General features: G+C 39.7%; 1 protein-coding gene across 1 annotated transcript in view; it reads left to right on the top strand.

Annotated features, from left to right (window-relative positions):
• Window positions 1-312: 312 nt before the first annotated feature.
• Window positions 313-13,867, top strand: part of LOC139295091 (rho guanine nucleotide exchange factor 12-like) — a 31,507-nt gene continuing 17,952 nt past the window's right edge. Inside the window, exons 1-6 of the mRNA XM_070917176.1 lie at window positions 313-379; window positions 9,839-9,930; window positions 11,980-12,078; window positions 12,433-12,482; window positions 12,616-12,673; window positions 13,283-13,515. Coding sequence (XP_070773277.1) covers window positions 348-379; window positions 9,839-9,930; window positions 11,980-12,078; window positions 12,433-12,482; window positions 12,616-12,673; window positions 13,283-13,515 — 564 coding nt within the window. The 5' untranslated portion in view covers window positions 313-347. The remainder of the gene's footprint in view (window positions 380-9,838; window positions 9,931-11,979; window positions 12,079-12,432; window positions 12,483-12,615; window positions 12,674-13,282; window positions 13,516-13,867) is intronic.

Genomic DNA, 13,867 nt, shown 5'->3' with positions numbered 1-13,867 from the left:
TTTCCAGATGTCTCTGCAGCGGCGGGCTAATGAAACACATTCACACCCCAAAGAAAAAAGTAGCACAACTCTTCATTTCTTGCAACTCTGAGGATTTTAGCCTTTATAAACGTCGACTGTGATAAATACATGACCAATTTGGGATTTTCCAGCCAACACTCCTATTAGAATAACGGAGTTTTAAACTCTTCATGCTGGATATAACGACTCCTTCTCGACGTTTTTGGACATGGACGGACACCGAGGAGACAAAATAAAGGAGCCGTTTTAATTAACAAATAAGAGTCAGACGTTATCATGAAAATGTTATTTGGGTGAAGTCCTCGGAAACTCCTAAGTGAAGCCCAATGAGTGGCACACAGTCAACACTCACTGACAGGTAGGTCAAATGCTCATTTTCCTAAACTGCTAATTGCTATTTGAATACAGCATTTGTTTTTAAAATTTATCAAATTAAAATTTTTTTTGTGATCGGTTTATTGGAATGGAACAACTGCATCATGCCAAACTCCATTAAACAATCTCCCAATTTAAGGTTATCTTACTTGTTGGAAAACCTAGGTAACTAGCAGAACGTAATATAAGATATTTTACCATTTAGATCAGTGATCTGGTAAATTTGGCAATTAAATGATTGAACAAAAAAGCCCCAGATTTCTACAAAGTATTAGTTTTTAAATTTGCTATACTAGCTTGCCCTCTCACGTCGCAGTGTGGTAGGAGACGATGGCCTCTGGGATCAGTAGGGAATGTCATTTAAAAGTTGTGTTTTAGTAAATGTAAAGGTGCTTGATCTACTGGATGTACGCCGAACTAGATACAAGCCTTTGTTAGTATCGGCGAGCTTTAAAATGCCTTCTATATTCTATGTCTAACAGGGAAACTAATGGCAAGTTAAAATTTAAAGATTTCTCAACGGAGTTCGGAAAAGTGTTCCCATAACGGGGATCAGTTTTTCCCTTTTTACTGGGGGAAGTTATTGGTTTTGAGTGTTGATGACAAGCTCCCCTTCCCATTCAGCAGGGGGCATTTCCCTGGAATTACTCATTCTTTACTTGTGGCCTTTTTTAAAAGGTTACCTGACATCAGAGGCACATATTTCTGTTCATTACCTCCAGGACAGGATGCTGAAGTGCACAGACCAGTTCTCTGGTACAGATTTTGTCCCAGAAACCAATTTCCTTGTTGTCTGGTTTTACTGAAGGTGAACTGATTGAAACATGTCTGTGTAAACATGCCTTGTACTTTTAAACAGTGAAACGGTCCCATATTTTGCAGGAGCCTCCTAGAAGTCCCACAGGGGGACCAACTGATACTGCAGTCACATTATATTTTCTGTGATTGTCAACAGGGTTAATCCACGGGTCTTACTGACAGCATCGTGCACAAACAAATGTTGGTACAAATTTGATTATATGATCATATGACTTTCCCTTTTATTGATCAGTGAAAACACACGCAGTCATAAAGAAAAATACATTTTATTTTGTGCCTTTTCTTGTCGGGTTCTAGGCAAAGAAATTGTGCATTGTTGTAGAAACATTAAGGGTAGACTTTCAGATGTTCAGATGCCATCCCACATAAGTCACTTGTGTATTTTTACACTCAGTAATCAGGAGTTTCCTCTGAGGAAACGCCAAAACAAAGGTACACATGACTGCCTCGGAAAGTCAAACAAAGTCATTTGATTTCTTGACCTTCTGCCTGCGGAGAGGACTAAGCTATTCGTCTGTTCTGCTGCTTTTTTACAAGAATGGGCCTCTTTTTTATGTAGTTTTGATTTTCTGTAATGTTTCCATCACAAACTCCACATAAAGACCATATACAGTTTAAAATCCTAACAGACTGTGGAAGTGGAAAGCATGACACACACCAAAGAGCAGACTTAAAGGGAAAGTCTACCCCTGAAATGGGTTTCACAGATATATCTGCAGTATTGTACAGCTGAAGTTATATTTGCTATTTGAAACATCTCTCTCCATATGCTGAACAACAGAGGGACAGACTGCAGTAATGATGTTATCTACAGACACATGGAGGCTATGTCAAACTCACTAAGATAAAATATCTGAATCATTAATGGTCCACCTGAAAACAAGAGCACCGGCTGTAGTTTGTAAAATAGAAAAAAGAAATAGCAACGGTTTAAAGTATTAGTTCAACATTTTGGGGAAATAGTTAGCCTAGCTTAGCATAAAGAAGCAAGGGTACACAGCTAGTCAAGTTCTGTCCCAAGTAGCACCTCCAAAGTTCACTAATTAACCAGTGTGGACATTTAAAAATGACAATTTGTCAGTTTATCCATCTGTGCAGCATCCTCACCTGCTAGATACAGTCAGAGAGCGCAGGTACCAAAACTGGCAACCTCGCTGTGACAATAAAACATGAAGAAGTTCACTGTGCCTGGATGTTGTTAGTCAAGAAAAAGTCACAGCATGTAGTCTCGCTACAGCCACAAGTTGTTGTTGTTATTGTTGTTGTTTGCCACCATGAGGTTGGCCTTTGTGATTTTGAGTGAAATGTCTCAACAACTGTTGGATGGATTGCCTTGAAGTTTGGTACAAACATTCATGGTCCCCTCAGGATGGATTGTAATACTTTGATTTATGATTAAATACCTGTAAAACGAATGACGTTTCCATCAGCCTCCGCTGTACGCTGTGTCTTGTGCTAGTTAGCATGCTAACATGCTAAACTAAATTGGTGAACAAAAGTTGTCATTGTGAGTTGTGTTTATTTGTATAGCAGAAAAATATGTTCACTGCACGTAAACCATATTGCACTGTATCTGATGTCCTGATAGTTTCCACTGAGGCACAGTTCAGTACAAATGTTTCACTTGCAAATGAGTTGACTTGTTGAACGTTGTCACTGCCATCTGATCTTTATACTGGTTATGAATATATGTCTAAGAGGTTCATCCCTCCTATAATGACCGCTCAGAGAAAGACACTCACTGGACCCTGTGCGTACTTTGAGGCTGCACACCTCTCCGGTTCATATTAAAGCTTTGCTCTTGCGTGACGTGGTGATTTAGTTTCATTATCTAAACAACACACTTGTCCGTGGATTTTGAAGGTTATTACTGAAGCCTGTACTAAAAAAAATGGGTTCAGTTGCCTGGTAACATTTGGGCCAACTCCAGCAGTGGTTAGGTCACTTCTTGGACGTTGTTCAAGGGTTTCTCAGTGAGAAGAATTCAGTTTGAGCAACCTGCTAGGTTTCTCTTAACATTTGTGATATTTTACTGTCTGGATGTGACAACCCCCAGCATGGTACATGTTCTCCTGTCTGCCGAGCCTCCAGGGAAAGACTGAAACCACCCTCTTTCCTCTAGAACAAAGTCTCGTTGGGCTCACAGTAACTTTACTAGCAGAAGTAACTTAAGGCACAGCACAGTTCCCTGGAGGTTGGGGAGAAGCAGTGAGCTTTTAGGCCTTTAAAGGAAAACTACGGTTTATTAAAACTTGGGTTTTATTTTCGTAGCTCTGACCGTTTCTTTTATCGGTTCCGATTACATTGTACTCGCCAAAGTAGTTGCTGATATCTGGGAAAATGTCAACATTGCTAAAAATGGGTCCAACAGGGCAACAAACACAAGCAGACAGGTTTTAAACAAGCCAACAGGTTAGTCAAACTAAAGCAAACAGTGAAATTATTAAACAAACTCTCATAGTTTATAGACTGACTCTCTGCATCGACTTTGATCTACCCTACTTGCTGTAGTTGTTTCAGATGGACATATTTAAGTGATGTCCTGCATTAGAGGATCTCAGCAATGACTGGTTAAACAAAAAGGATCTTACTCTTTAACAAAAAGGTCTCTCTCTCTGTAGGGATCCTTTCCATAAGGTTGTCAGACACTTACGTAACAACCTGAGTCTGTCACTGGCAAAAACAAGCACTTTGAGTGGACAGACGTTTCACGGGCGCAGTTGCCCGCCATTGCAGCCTGTTAGCAGCTGCCTGCTGAGGCGATCTAGAGGACCAATTTCTTTTGGTAACTATTACTGATTTAGACACCAAAAGTAAAATAGGGCCCAAGTTAAAAAATACTAGAATTTCCATCTAGGACCTATGATCAACCTGAATGCCAGCAGGCCGTGAACCAGCTCTTTTGCTCTTTGTCACACAGTTTTGCTGATCTGTGTGTTTTCCCGCCCCGCCGACCTCCCACCTTCCCCCCTCTCCACCTCTGACGGGAAGCGGTGACATCACTGTAAAACAATGTCTGTCGGGCCCACCAGACCACTGGCCCTTCCTGACTGACACTGGCCACACATCAGTGCAGGATGGCTACCAACCAGACAGAGCCCACTGTCGTGCTACTGCACATATACAGTACAATAATACAATACACTAATAGATTAAGAACCCTGTTGTCACTGTTTAACCTCTTTTCAATATAGTTTCAGCATTATTGCCCATGAGAGAGAGAAATTCTACGAAGTGTATTGTTCAAAAGTTGGATGTTGCAGTCTGGTGTTTGTTTTGCTTCTTCACTGACACCCAAACTATGTGCAGTAAAAGTGCACCCTCATAAAACTGTCCCATTAAAGTCACGTTTGGAAAGTTACCAGTCATATAATTAAAAACACTGAATTATGTTTGTCAGTGCAGCATACTTTAAGCCAATGATGTCTCAGAACCCAAACATAATGTAGACATGCTAATTTTCCACTTTTGGATGAATTATTTGGGATAAAATGAAACATTTTAATGCAAAATATCCAACTTGATCTCACTCGCTTTAATAAATTTTAGTATTTTGGCCACTGCTGTCTCTATCTCAATAAGAGCAGGATGGGGCTTATAAAATAACATACTGACAATGTGTGTGAGAGGGAGAGCGTTACCATAGCAACTGCAGATATGTTGAGATTGAGCCTTGAATTAGTTTTAAAGCACAATTCAAGTGTCTGAACTTATTAACCACTGAATGGGAACTCACTTGAATGAGACGAGTGCATCACGTACAAAAAATGTGCCTGTGGCTCGAATTGTTTGTTTTCTAGATTGACTTAGACTTTTGTCGTCCGTCACGACGAAGCTTTGTTTGTCTTTAGTGATGAATATACAGAAAGAGCCTGCAGGTCAACGAGCATGTGTTGTGCAGTGAGCGGTCTCAGCCGTTCATGCTGAGATGAAATAATTATAATTATTTACTGATGAATCATTCAGACTTTAAACTGTGTCTGAAGAGTTTGTCGTAATGGTTTCAGACGAGACACTGCTGGATATTAATGAACGTGCAGTATTTATATTGTGTTATTCTGGGATTCGTCAGCCCATAAATAGGTGCTCCGTGGGGATATAGCCACGTCTGTATGCCAGTGGTATGATCCTTATTCATCAGCTTGTAATAATTAACGTTTTCATACATATACACTATTGTACACACAGCCTACATTGAGCTGCTTGATTAGATAATTCCTGAGAGTTCACAAGCTTATATTGAATTTGGATGTTTGTGGTGATACAGCGGTGGGAGCCAACTAATGTCAGATGCAAATGCGCAATGATTCATTACTGAAACAGACATGAAAACATTCATTCTGGAAAGCTCAAATAATTACCCAGTGAAGTTATTGTTTACTTTAAAGGATTAGTCTGGTGAATAGATCCCACTAACTAAGTATATATCCAAAACCTGATACATCTTATTTAATATAAACTATTAAAAACACATACTGTTACACTGGGCGACATGTTCTTTCAATGGGATGGACACACACACTGTAGTTTAATTCAATCCCACAAACACGGTCCTGCTGCTGTAAATACTCACTAGAGCACCAAATGTGTATTAATCCGCAGCTGAAAATAGTCCCCAACAATTGCACAATTTACTCCTGTTTGAGTAACGTTTGCTAAACACTACAGCGGCCACCTGTTTCATCAAATGATGTAGGCTTTTCTTTTTAAAACTGAAAGTACTGTATATATTCATGGCCTGTTTTTAAATATTTACATCTTTAGTGGGAACAAATGGGTTTAGGGCCGAGAGCCACAGAATAGGAAAGTCAGGAGGTACTGAGAGATGCACTAACACATTGTTGGCTTATCCTTTTAACAAATTAGTTTTAAAATGGTGGTTGAAACAGAAATTAAAGATGCCATTAGTTGATTTGTATACATGGTTAATTTTGCATGGTTCCCATTAGGCTAATAGTCTTATTTATTTATTGGTTACAAAGGTTCCATGTGTAGCACCCAAACTTAAAGGTCTTTATCTAAACCACAGGAGCCTCACAGTGCTGTTGCAGTTGTTTCTCACAGTTTCATACTGGTGCCGAATCAAGAATGATCTGTGACCGTGGTGTAAGATGAGATAAAAATTGTATAGCAAACTTGTTGTTGTTCAAAGTACTGAGCATTGATCTGGCGTTGAAAAGGAATAGAGAAAACAATGGTTGTGTATGGTTTCAGAAAGCCGTTAAGACATAAATCATGTTTTATTTCACTATATCTCGCTGCATTCATAATAAACATTGAGATCTACTGCATGTGGAGTTTTAGCTTCTTTCTCACTGGGCTTTTGTCTTCAACCCTCTGGAGCCGAGTCCTTTGCCGTTATCATCCCAGAGGAATTATCTGGTATTTTTGGCATCTGTGGAGTGCTGCAAGTTTTTTTTGGTCCTCCTTTGATAACTGTGCAGTAAGGAAGTAAAGAAAGTCCGAACAAATTAGCCAGCTGAGTGTTTCCCAGCCGAGTGACACTAATACAATAAGTAAATTAATGATTCCCTTTGAATTGTGGTGCCAGTAAACCTTTCTCATGGACATGAACACTTTTTCTTTTATCATGGTGGATTGGTGAACTTTTGAACCTTTTGGTGCTTCAAAAGTACTCGGCGGAACAACAGAAAAATACATTAAATTTTAATTACCTCTACAGAGGCAGGCCATATCACTGCACTGTTGGTAACTTGGCAAGCTGTTATGACATTTAGCAACATCCTAGCTAGAGTCTCGGTATAGCCCGGGACATTTATCGAATATTATCGGCCATCCATTCATCCACCCTTTTTCTATAAATATTAGCTTATTACATATAATTTTTGGTATATTGCCGTATATGTCGGCTGATAAATAATAAAACATATTTTAGGTAATTTAGAAACTGTGTCCTGTTTGTCCACCTCGGTTGACCTCATGTTTTGGTCATGATTCTTTAAAGCTGCTATAATCAATATTTTTACATTAACCATGGATCATAACGTATGTAATGTGATGTAACTTATATAATGTGAGGGGTCACGTCTTGAGGAACACACACAGAGGATTAGATTTTAGATTTTCAGATTTTATCAGCTGTAGCTAGCTAGCGAAACAGGCTAACGGTATGTTGGTTGAAAATGCTGTGTTCGGCTACAGTTAATAAATGTTTTTAGCTGTTTTGACTCATTTTTAAACGAGATTTTTGTAAAATGGGTCTTAAATCGGTCCATTTGATAGCTGCATACACATCACGCTAACGTTAACTTTAGCTCTGATAACATCCAAGACCACCTTGGGAAAATACCACACAGTGTATGTGAATTAGCTAGGTGTAAACACGAGTGTCTTTCTTACTACAGCCCCATGCATTGATTATATTTTGATTTTTTTTTCAGCTGTAGCTAAAAGGATAACGTTAGCTCCACATTGGTTTAAAACGCTGTATCTGCGAACTGTTTTTTTTACTCGTGTTTAAACAAGAATCTCGTGAAATGGGTCTTTAATAGCCACTTGATGGCTACATACATGATATCACGCTAACGCTAACTCTGATAGCATCCTCGACTGGCTTGGTGAAATACAACACAATGGAAGTTTTAAAAAAAGTTTTTTTAACAGAACCTGTTACTTAATTGGCTTTGAAAGTAAGGCTTTGTTATTTCTGTAGGTAGTAAGCTAGTTAGCCAGACATGCTAACAATTTTGGGGTCACTCTCTGTAGTCTGAGTACATTCATATGGCTATCAGGTCTTGTGGAAATGTTTTCAGGTGTCCCGGTACCGTAGTGTTGTGCCACAAAGTTATCACCTGACCTGAATGAAAGAACTAAAGCCTCTGAAGTTTGTGCCTTTAATGTGCCTGAAATATCTGAAGCTGGAAGCTGAATTCTTCCCTCTTATCCAGCAGTACTTACTTAGCCGCCACCCACTGAGCAGGATGCAATCTGTCCTTGTCTCGCCATGTCTTATCAACTGCTAATCTCCTCCAACCACAGCAAGGAGGCTCCCTAAGTGGGCCTTCCAATCTCAGAGAGAAAGACAAGGTTACCACCGTAATGTTCCCCTATTCAACATAATTTCACCCTTTTTTTTGTCTGTAATTGTGACAGTTTTGTTGTGTCTAGAGACTGGAATCTGTTTCAACTAGTTTGGTTTATTTTACAGGAGCTCGACACAAAGGAACATTATTGTTTTTTAGTCTGCTATTTGTCTGAATCTGATATCCCAGGATTTAATTTATTTAATCGTTTCTCTGCACCGTGAGGTTAGTTTAGAGAGGACTGCTCACACACTGGGAGCTAAGTTGAAATTTCCTCTGCCCTGTCCTCTGTCTTCCCTCAAAGACACTTGTGCGCCTCCTCCTTCCCGTCTCCCTCCTCCATTTCTTTCCCAGCCTTCTCCCACATTCAGGAAACTGGAGCCGAGCCAAAAACCCTAGTCTCCGTTTCCGGGAATCTGTCCCACAAAGCCACAGTATAGTAAGTTGGCTTTGACGTGGGAGCCATTGTTAAAAGCCCAGGGCCCCCATTGTCCAAGAGAGGAACAGCAGCACAAACAAAACCCCCTCTTGTGGAACGAGTAGGAGGAGCTGCAGGGGGGGACACAGAGAGCGGAGCCTCTGCTATTAATATATTAACCACCACCATCAGGTCCGCCTCCCCCGAGGGATATGCATATTAAATCAGTTAACCAAATACCGAGAAAGAGGGAGTACATGGAGCCGTTTTTTTATAGTCATGTAATTCAAAGTTAGACATCAACAACTTCGTCTTTCCTCTTTGATAAGATCTGAATACATGTCTTCAAGATATTGTTTACTTTATTAAACCATGTGTTGCACTGACAGTATTAAAAAGTGTGTGAACTGCATGTTACACCGCAGCTCTCTCGTTTGTGTTTTCGGTTCATTGGCATCGCAGTGAAGAACCTCCAGGAATTTATCCAACTTTACTCAACTTCTGCTTCATTTCATGAACATATTAACCAGGTTTATAACATTATTCAGGTTTCTGATCACTTGCACAGGCTTATCTTTGACTCCTTGACATCTTCCCACTGCTATGTGAATTGAGAGTGAATTACGTTTTTACATTATTGAAGCAATAGTTTGAGATTTTGGGAAATAAGGTTTTTCACTCTGGCCAAGAGTTAAATGAGAGGACTGGCATCTGTCCATTCAATATGAAGCTACACATAGCAGGCTATCTTAGCTTAGCATAAAGACTGGAAACGGGGGAAACGGCTAGCTTGACTCCACCTGCCAGCATTGTATCTTGTTTTGCTGTACAAAAACCAAGTTTTGTGCTATGAAACAATCCAGTCAATCCTCTTTCTGACATTTGCAATAATATCTCATCATACTTCTAAAGACCTCACTGTACCTGATGCTCATCTGTTGGCATAATAATCTACACTTGGAGGTTACGTGTGCATACAAACGTTGTTTGCAAGATATTGTATGTTTAATTCTTCTCTTTTTATCTTAAAGATACACTCCCTTTTTGGAAAGGTATATCAAAATCAGGTGTATCTTTAACAGTTTTAGTTAAATTGAAATTTTAAATGTATTTATATATTGTGAGGTTTCTTGAGTTCTCACTTCGCTGTATGTCTCTCTAGGACCCCAAGCATTCTCAACAAGGACCCCACAGACAAGAAACCTAAGAATGAGAAAACCTCTGTCTCCCTCAAACATGAGTTTGACCCTACAGGTAAGAAAAACACAGATTTACGTTCAATATGATAATATGCTAAATATCTTCGGGTTTTGGACTGTTGGTCAGACAAAACAAGCAATTAGAATATGTCACCTTAGGCTCTAGGAAATTATGATTGCATTTTTCACTTATTTAAACATTTACAGACAAAATTAATTTCAATTAATGAAGAAAAATAAGCAGATAAATGATTAATGGAAATAATGTTGCAGCTCTAATTAGATTTACAGCTTTGAGTTCAGTGAGTAAATATATTTTGAATTTTTAGCCCCATTCTTGCATGAAGAGGTTTGTCCTTTTGCTATACATTTGCTTTAAACTTTAAAATATGAATCGTCCCATAGTCTTTACCCCAGGGCCTGGTGAAAGGGGAGGACAGAGATGGTGAAGGGGAGACCAGAGGTGGTGTGGGTGTAGGCAGCGCTCAGGATCAAGTTGTTAAGGTGGTTGCCTGGGTTGCATGGTTGACATTAATCCGTCCTGCCCTTTTCTTCACCCTGGAGTCTTGAGGCTCCTTCGTGGAGGCCAGAAGACAACCAATTATCCACTCAGGAGAAGGAAAAGGAAAACCACGCTGAGGCAGATAGTGAGATACTAAACTTCCTCAGTGGCTGCAGGAAGAACCTCCCTGATGGAGCTCTCTTGATCCAGCAGATGGTCTTCGCAGATTTCAGGGTGCCGGTGAAGTGTAGGAATATGAATGACTCGGCTTTACAAATGGAGGCACTGGTTTCACAGGGTCGCGAGGACTTGGCAGATTCAAATGGGTACTATTAGCTGTGCTCCTGGCACATGGTCATGCGGTTTCCCAAACTGCCAATAGAACAGAACACAGATTTAAATAGGGTATGAATAGGTTAAAGGGATCTAGTGGAGTTTTTGACCACTAGTAGCGCTATGGAGCAATGTTTTTTTTTTTTTTATATAGTCCCGTGTATTGTTTAACGCTTTTCCACTGATGGACAGTTGGTGGCAGTAACGCACAACACAGGGTATTAATGCGCCCGAAATGTTTTATGAGGAAGGAAATGCACATACAATGCATTTTTGTGAGGAAAGAATGAATCCGAATCAGAATCAGAAATACTTTATTGATCCCCGGGGGGGAAATTGTACAGTACCGGTGCTCCCATTCAGGAGTAAAAGTAGCATAATTTAGAGCTAAAAGTATGTACAAAATATAAAAATAAGAAATAGAAAATAAAAATATACACATTTACAGTATTTAAGTGAAAAATAAAGTAAAAAATATATACAATAACAATGTATATGTATGTGTATATATATATGTATGTATTGCACTGTTGTGTATGACTATATGTGTATTGCACTGAAACATTTAAAGAATAAATAGTGAGGTAGTGTATGGATGTAAACATAATGTAAACATAATGTAAACATAACTAAGTCCACAGGATACATAGCGTTGTTTAGTATAAGCACTATTTTCTGTAAGAGAATGAGGAGATACACAATCTCAATTTAGAAGTCAGTTTCCTGAAAGTCCAGATTAAAACATCAACAACACACTAATCAGACGGAAGTTGTGTTGTTTGTTTGCATCATTTTAATGTATTTGCTAATTTAAGTTTTTTTTATAAGTGTGTTTTATGCAAGTTTTCATATGAATTTTCGGTCCTATATCCTAAAACGTTTCCACCTAAGTATTATTATTATTATTATTACTACTACACAAAGGATACCAAAGACAGAAGAGAGGGAAAACATCTCTTGCTCGTCCAGTGTTTGTTGGAAAGAGAGCAGGCTTCTATTTAAAAACCTTTTCTGTTTCGGTCTCTTGATTTGTCACTTCCTGTGTGGAGGATTTTTCCCACCAGACGCTCAGTGCCAGAACTTCTTTTTAGGCAAATAGTACAAAACTATGAGACTTAACTTCGTTCATAAGTTACTTTTTAATTAATTACAAACATGAACATCACACCATGAAGTTACACCATGTTTGTCACATTCACAATTAGCTTTAGTTTATGTTACCATTGGTAACATGTAATGTAATGCAGTGTGTCTGTGTGCAAATGACAGGTCTCGTCCAGCGCTGTGTGATAATCCAGAGAGATGAAAATGGCTTTGGGCTGACCGTAAGTGGAGACAACCCTGTGTTTGTGCAGCTGGTAAAAGAAGGTAAAGCTCACACACACACACACACACACACACACACACACACACACACACGCACACAAACACTCACGTTTGTCTTTATATACTTGTGAGGACCCTCATTGACACAATGCATGCCCGAGCTCTAACTCTAACCTTAACCGTCACAACTAAATGCCTGAAATCGAGTCTAAACCTTCAAACAGCCCCCTTTGAAGTTGTGAGGAACGGCCAGAATGTCTTCACAATGCAGAAATGTCCTCACTACGATGGCTTAAAAGTGAAAGATGGCAAAACAAGCCTCCACACAAACACTCACACGACCACAACACACTTGTAGAAGCAACATGACTCTGTTCCTGTCTGTTTGTGTTGTAGATGGAGCTGCAATGCGAGCTGGTGTTCAGACAGGAGATAGGATCATTAAGGTGAGCAACTGAACATCTCTGGGTCCGAAAGAGAGTTAAAGGATGAGTCTGATCCGTTTAGCCTTGGCTTTTGTGTAGGGATGCACAGGTCTGTCCTGACTGTTCTCTCCCAATGCCTTCTGTTTTCTGACAGGTTAATGGGACCTTAGTTACACATTCAAACCACATAGAGGTTGTAAAGCTGATAAAATGTAAGTATGCAACTCTAAGTACATCTTCAGTATGCTGTGTCACATTTGAATTTCAGTGATTTATTTGGCACATTAAGAATATAATGTTACCTAGTTAGCAACAAGGCTAAAGCAAGTCTTACAGTGGTGACTAATCACTGTGTGAGGACCAAAGATTGTAGAAAAACATGGACATGGCATCTTTGGGGGTGTTTTAAACTCTGGAGCCATTGTTTTTAGTTACTGGAACCACAAAATCCACATTTGGGCTGACTGTGATGGGCTGAGACATCTTTCAGTCAAACAAAACAGAGAAAAAAACGAATTTCTTGGGGAAAATAAATATTGAGATTTCATTTCTAGAGGGGGAATTTAGGGGTTTTCCCATTCACTTGTGTGCACAGCTGGATTTGACAAGACATATAATTCATGACATGATGCATCAGCATTATATTATTATTTAGTTCTTTTCGTTTCTTTTATGTGGTCATATGTTTCTCTGACTCAGCTCTTTCTCTCAGCTGGTTTTGGTGATCAGATCTTCACGGCGGCTTGGATGCTTTTATTTATCAGCATTCTTCTTTCTCTTCACCCTCCCTTCATTCCTTTCCCATGACTCCTCCCTTGCAGCCGGTTCCTATGTAGCACTGACGGTGCTGGGGAGGCCTCCGGGGCTTCCTCAGATCCCCCTGGAGGATGGAGAGGAAGGAGGAGAGGAGGAGGAAGGGGCATTGGTCAGCACACCCTTCTCTCTCTCAGGGCCCCACTCACCTGCACTGCCAGGTGGGGAGCAATGCAGCCCCGTGACCAGCAGCACATCCTGCAGCCCGCAGGAGCACATCACCTCCTCGCTGCCTGATGGGGTAAGTGATATCTACTTTTCAGATCTCTATGTCTTTGATAAAGGATGGGAACACTTCATCACACAACATTTAGCTCTTACTTAAGATTTTCTTCACACCACGAATGTCCTCACACCTTTTCCTTTTCCAAACAATTTCACTGTTAAGTCTTTGAGTAACGGCTTAATTGTTTGACATTTAGAAAAATACAGAATGTCAATTACCGTTCATGACCAATCATATCGCAGCAAGCAGGTTCATTTGAAGCCAGGAACTAAGACTGCTGCTCAAGGAAGATTGGTCATTGTTGGTCACTGTTAAGGCATACAATTCCTCCTAGGAATATTATAGGAATATTATAGGAATATTATAT

The sequence above is a fragment of the Enoplosus armatus genome, chromosome 13, assembly GCF_043641665.1.
Source record: "Enoplosus armatus isolate fEnoArm2 chromosome 13, fEnoArm2.hap1, whole genome shotgun sequence".
Lineage (NCBI taxonomy): Eukaryota > Metazoa > Chordata > Actinopteri > Centrarchiformes > Enoplosidae > Enoplosus > Enoplosus armatus.
Note: the sequence above shows the minus strand (reverse complement) of the source record. Positions and strands in the feature narration are given on the sequence as shown.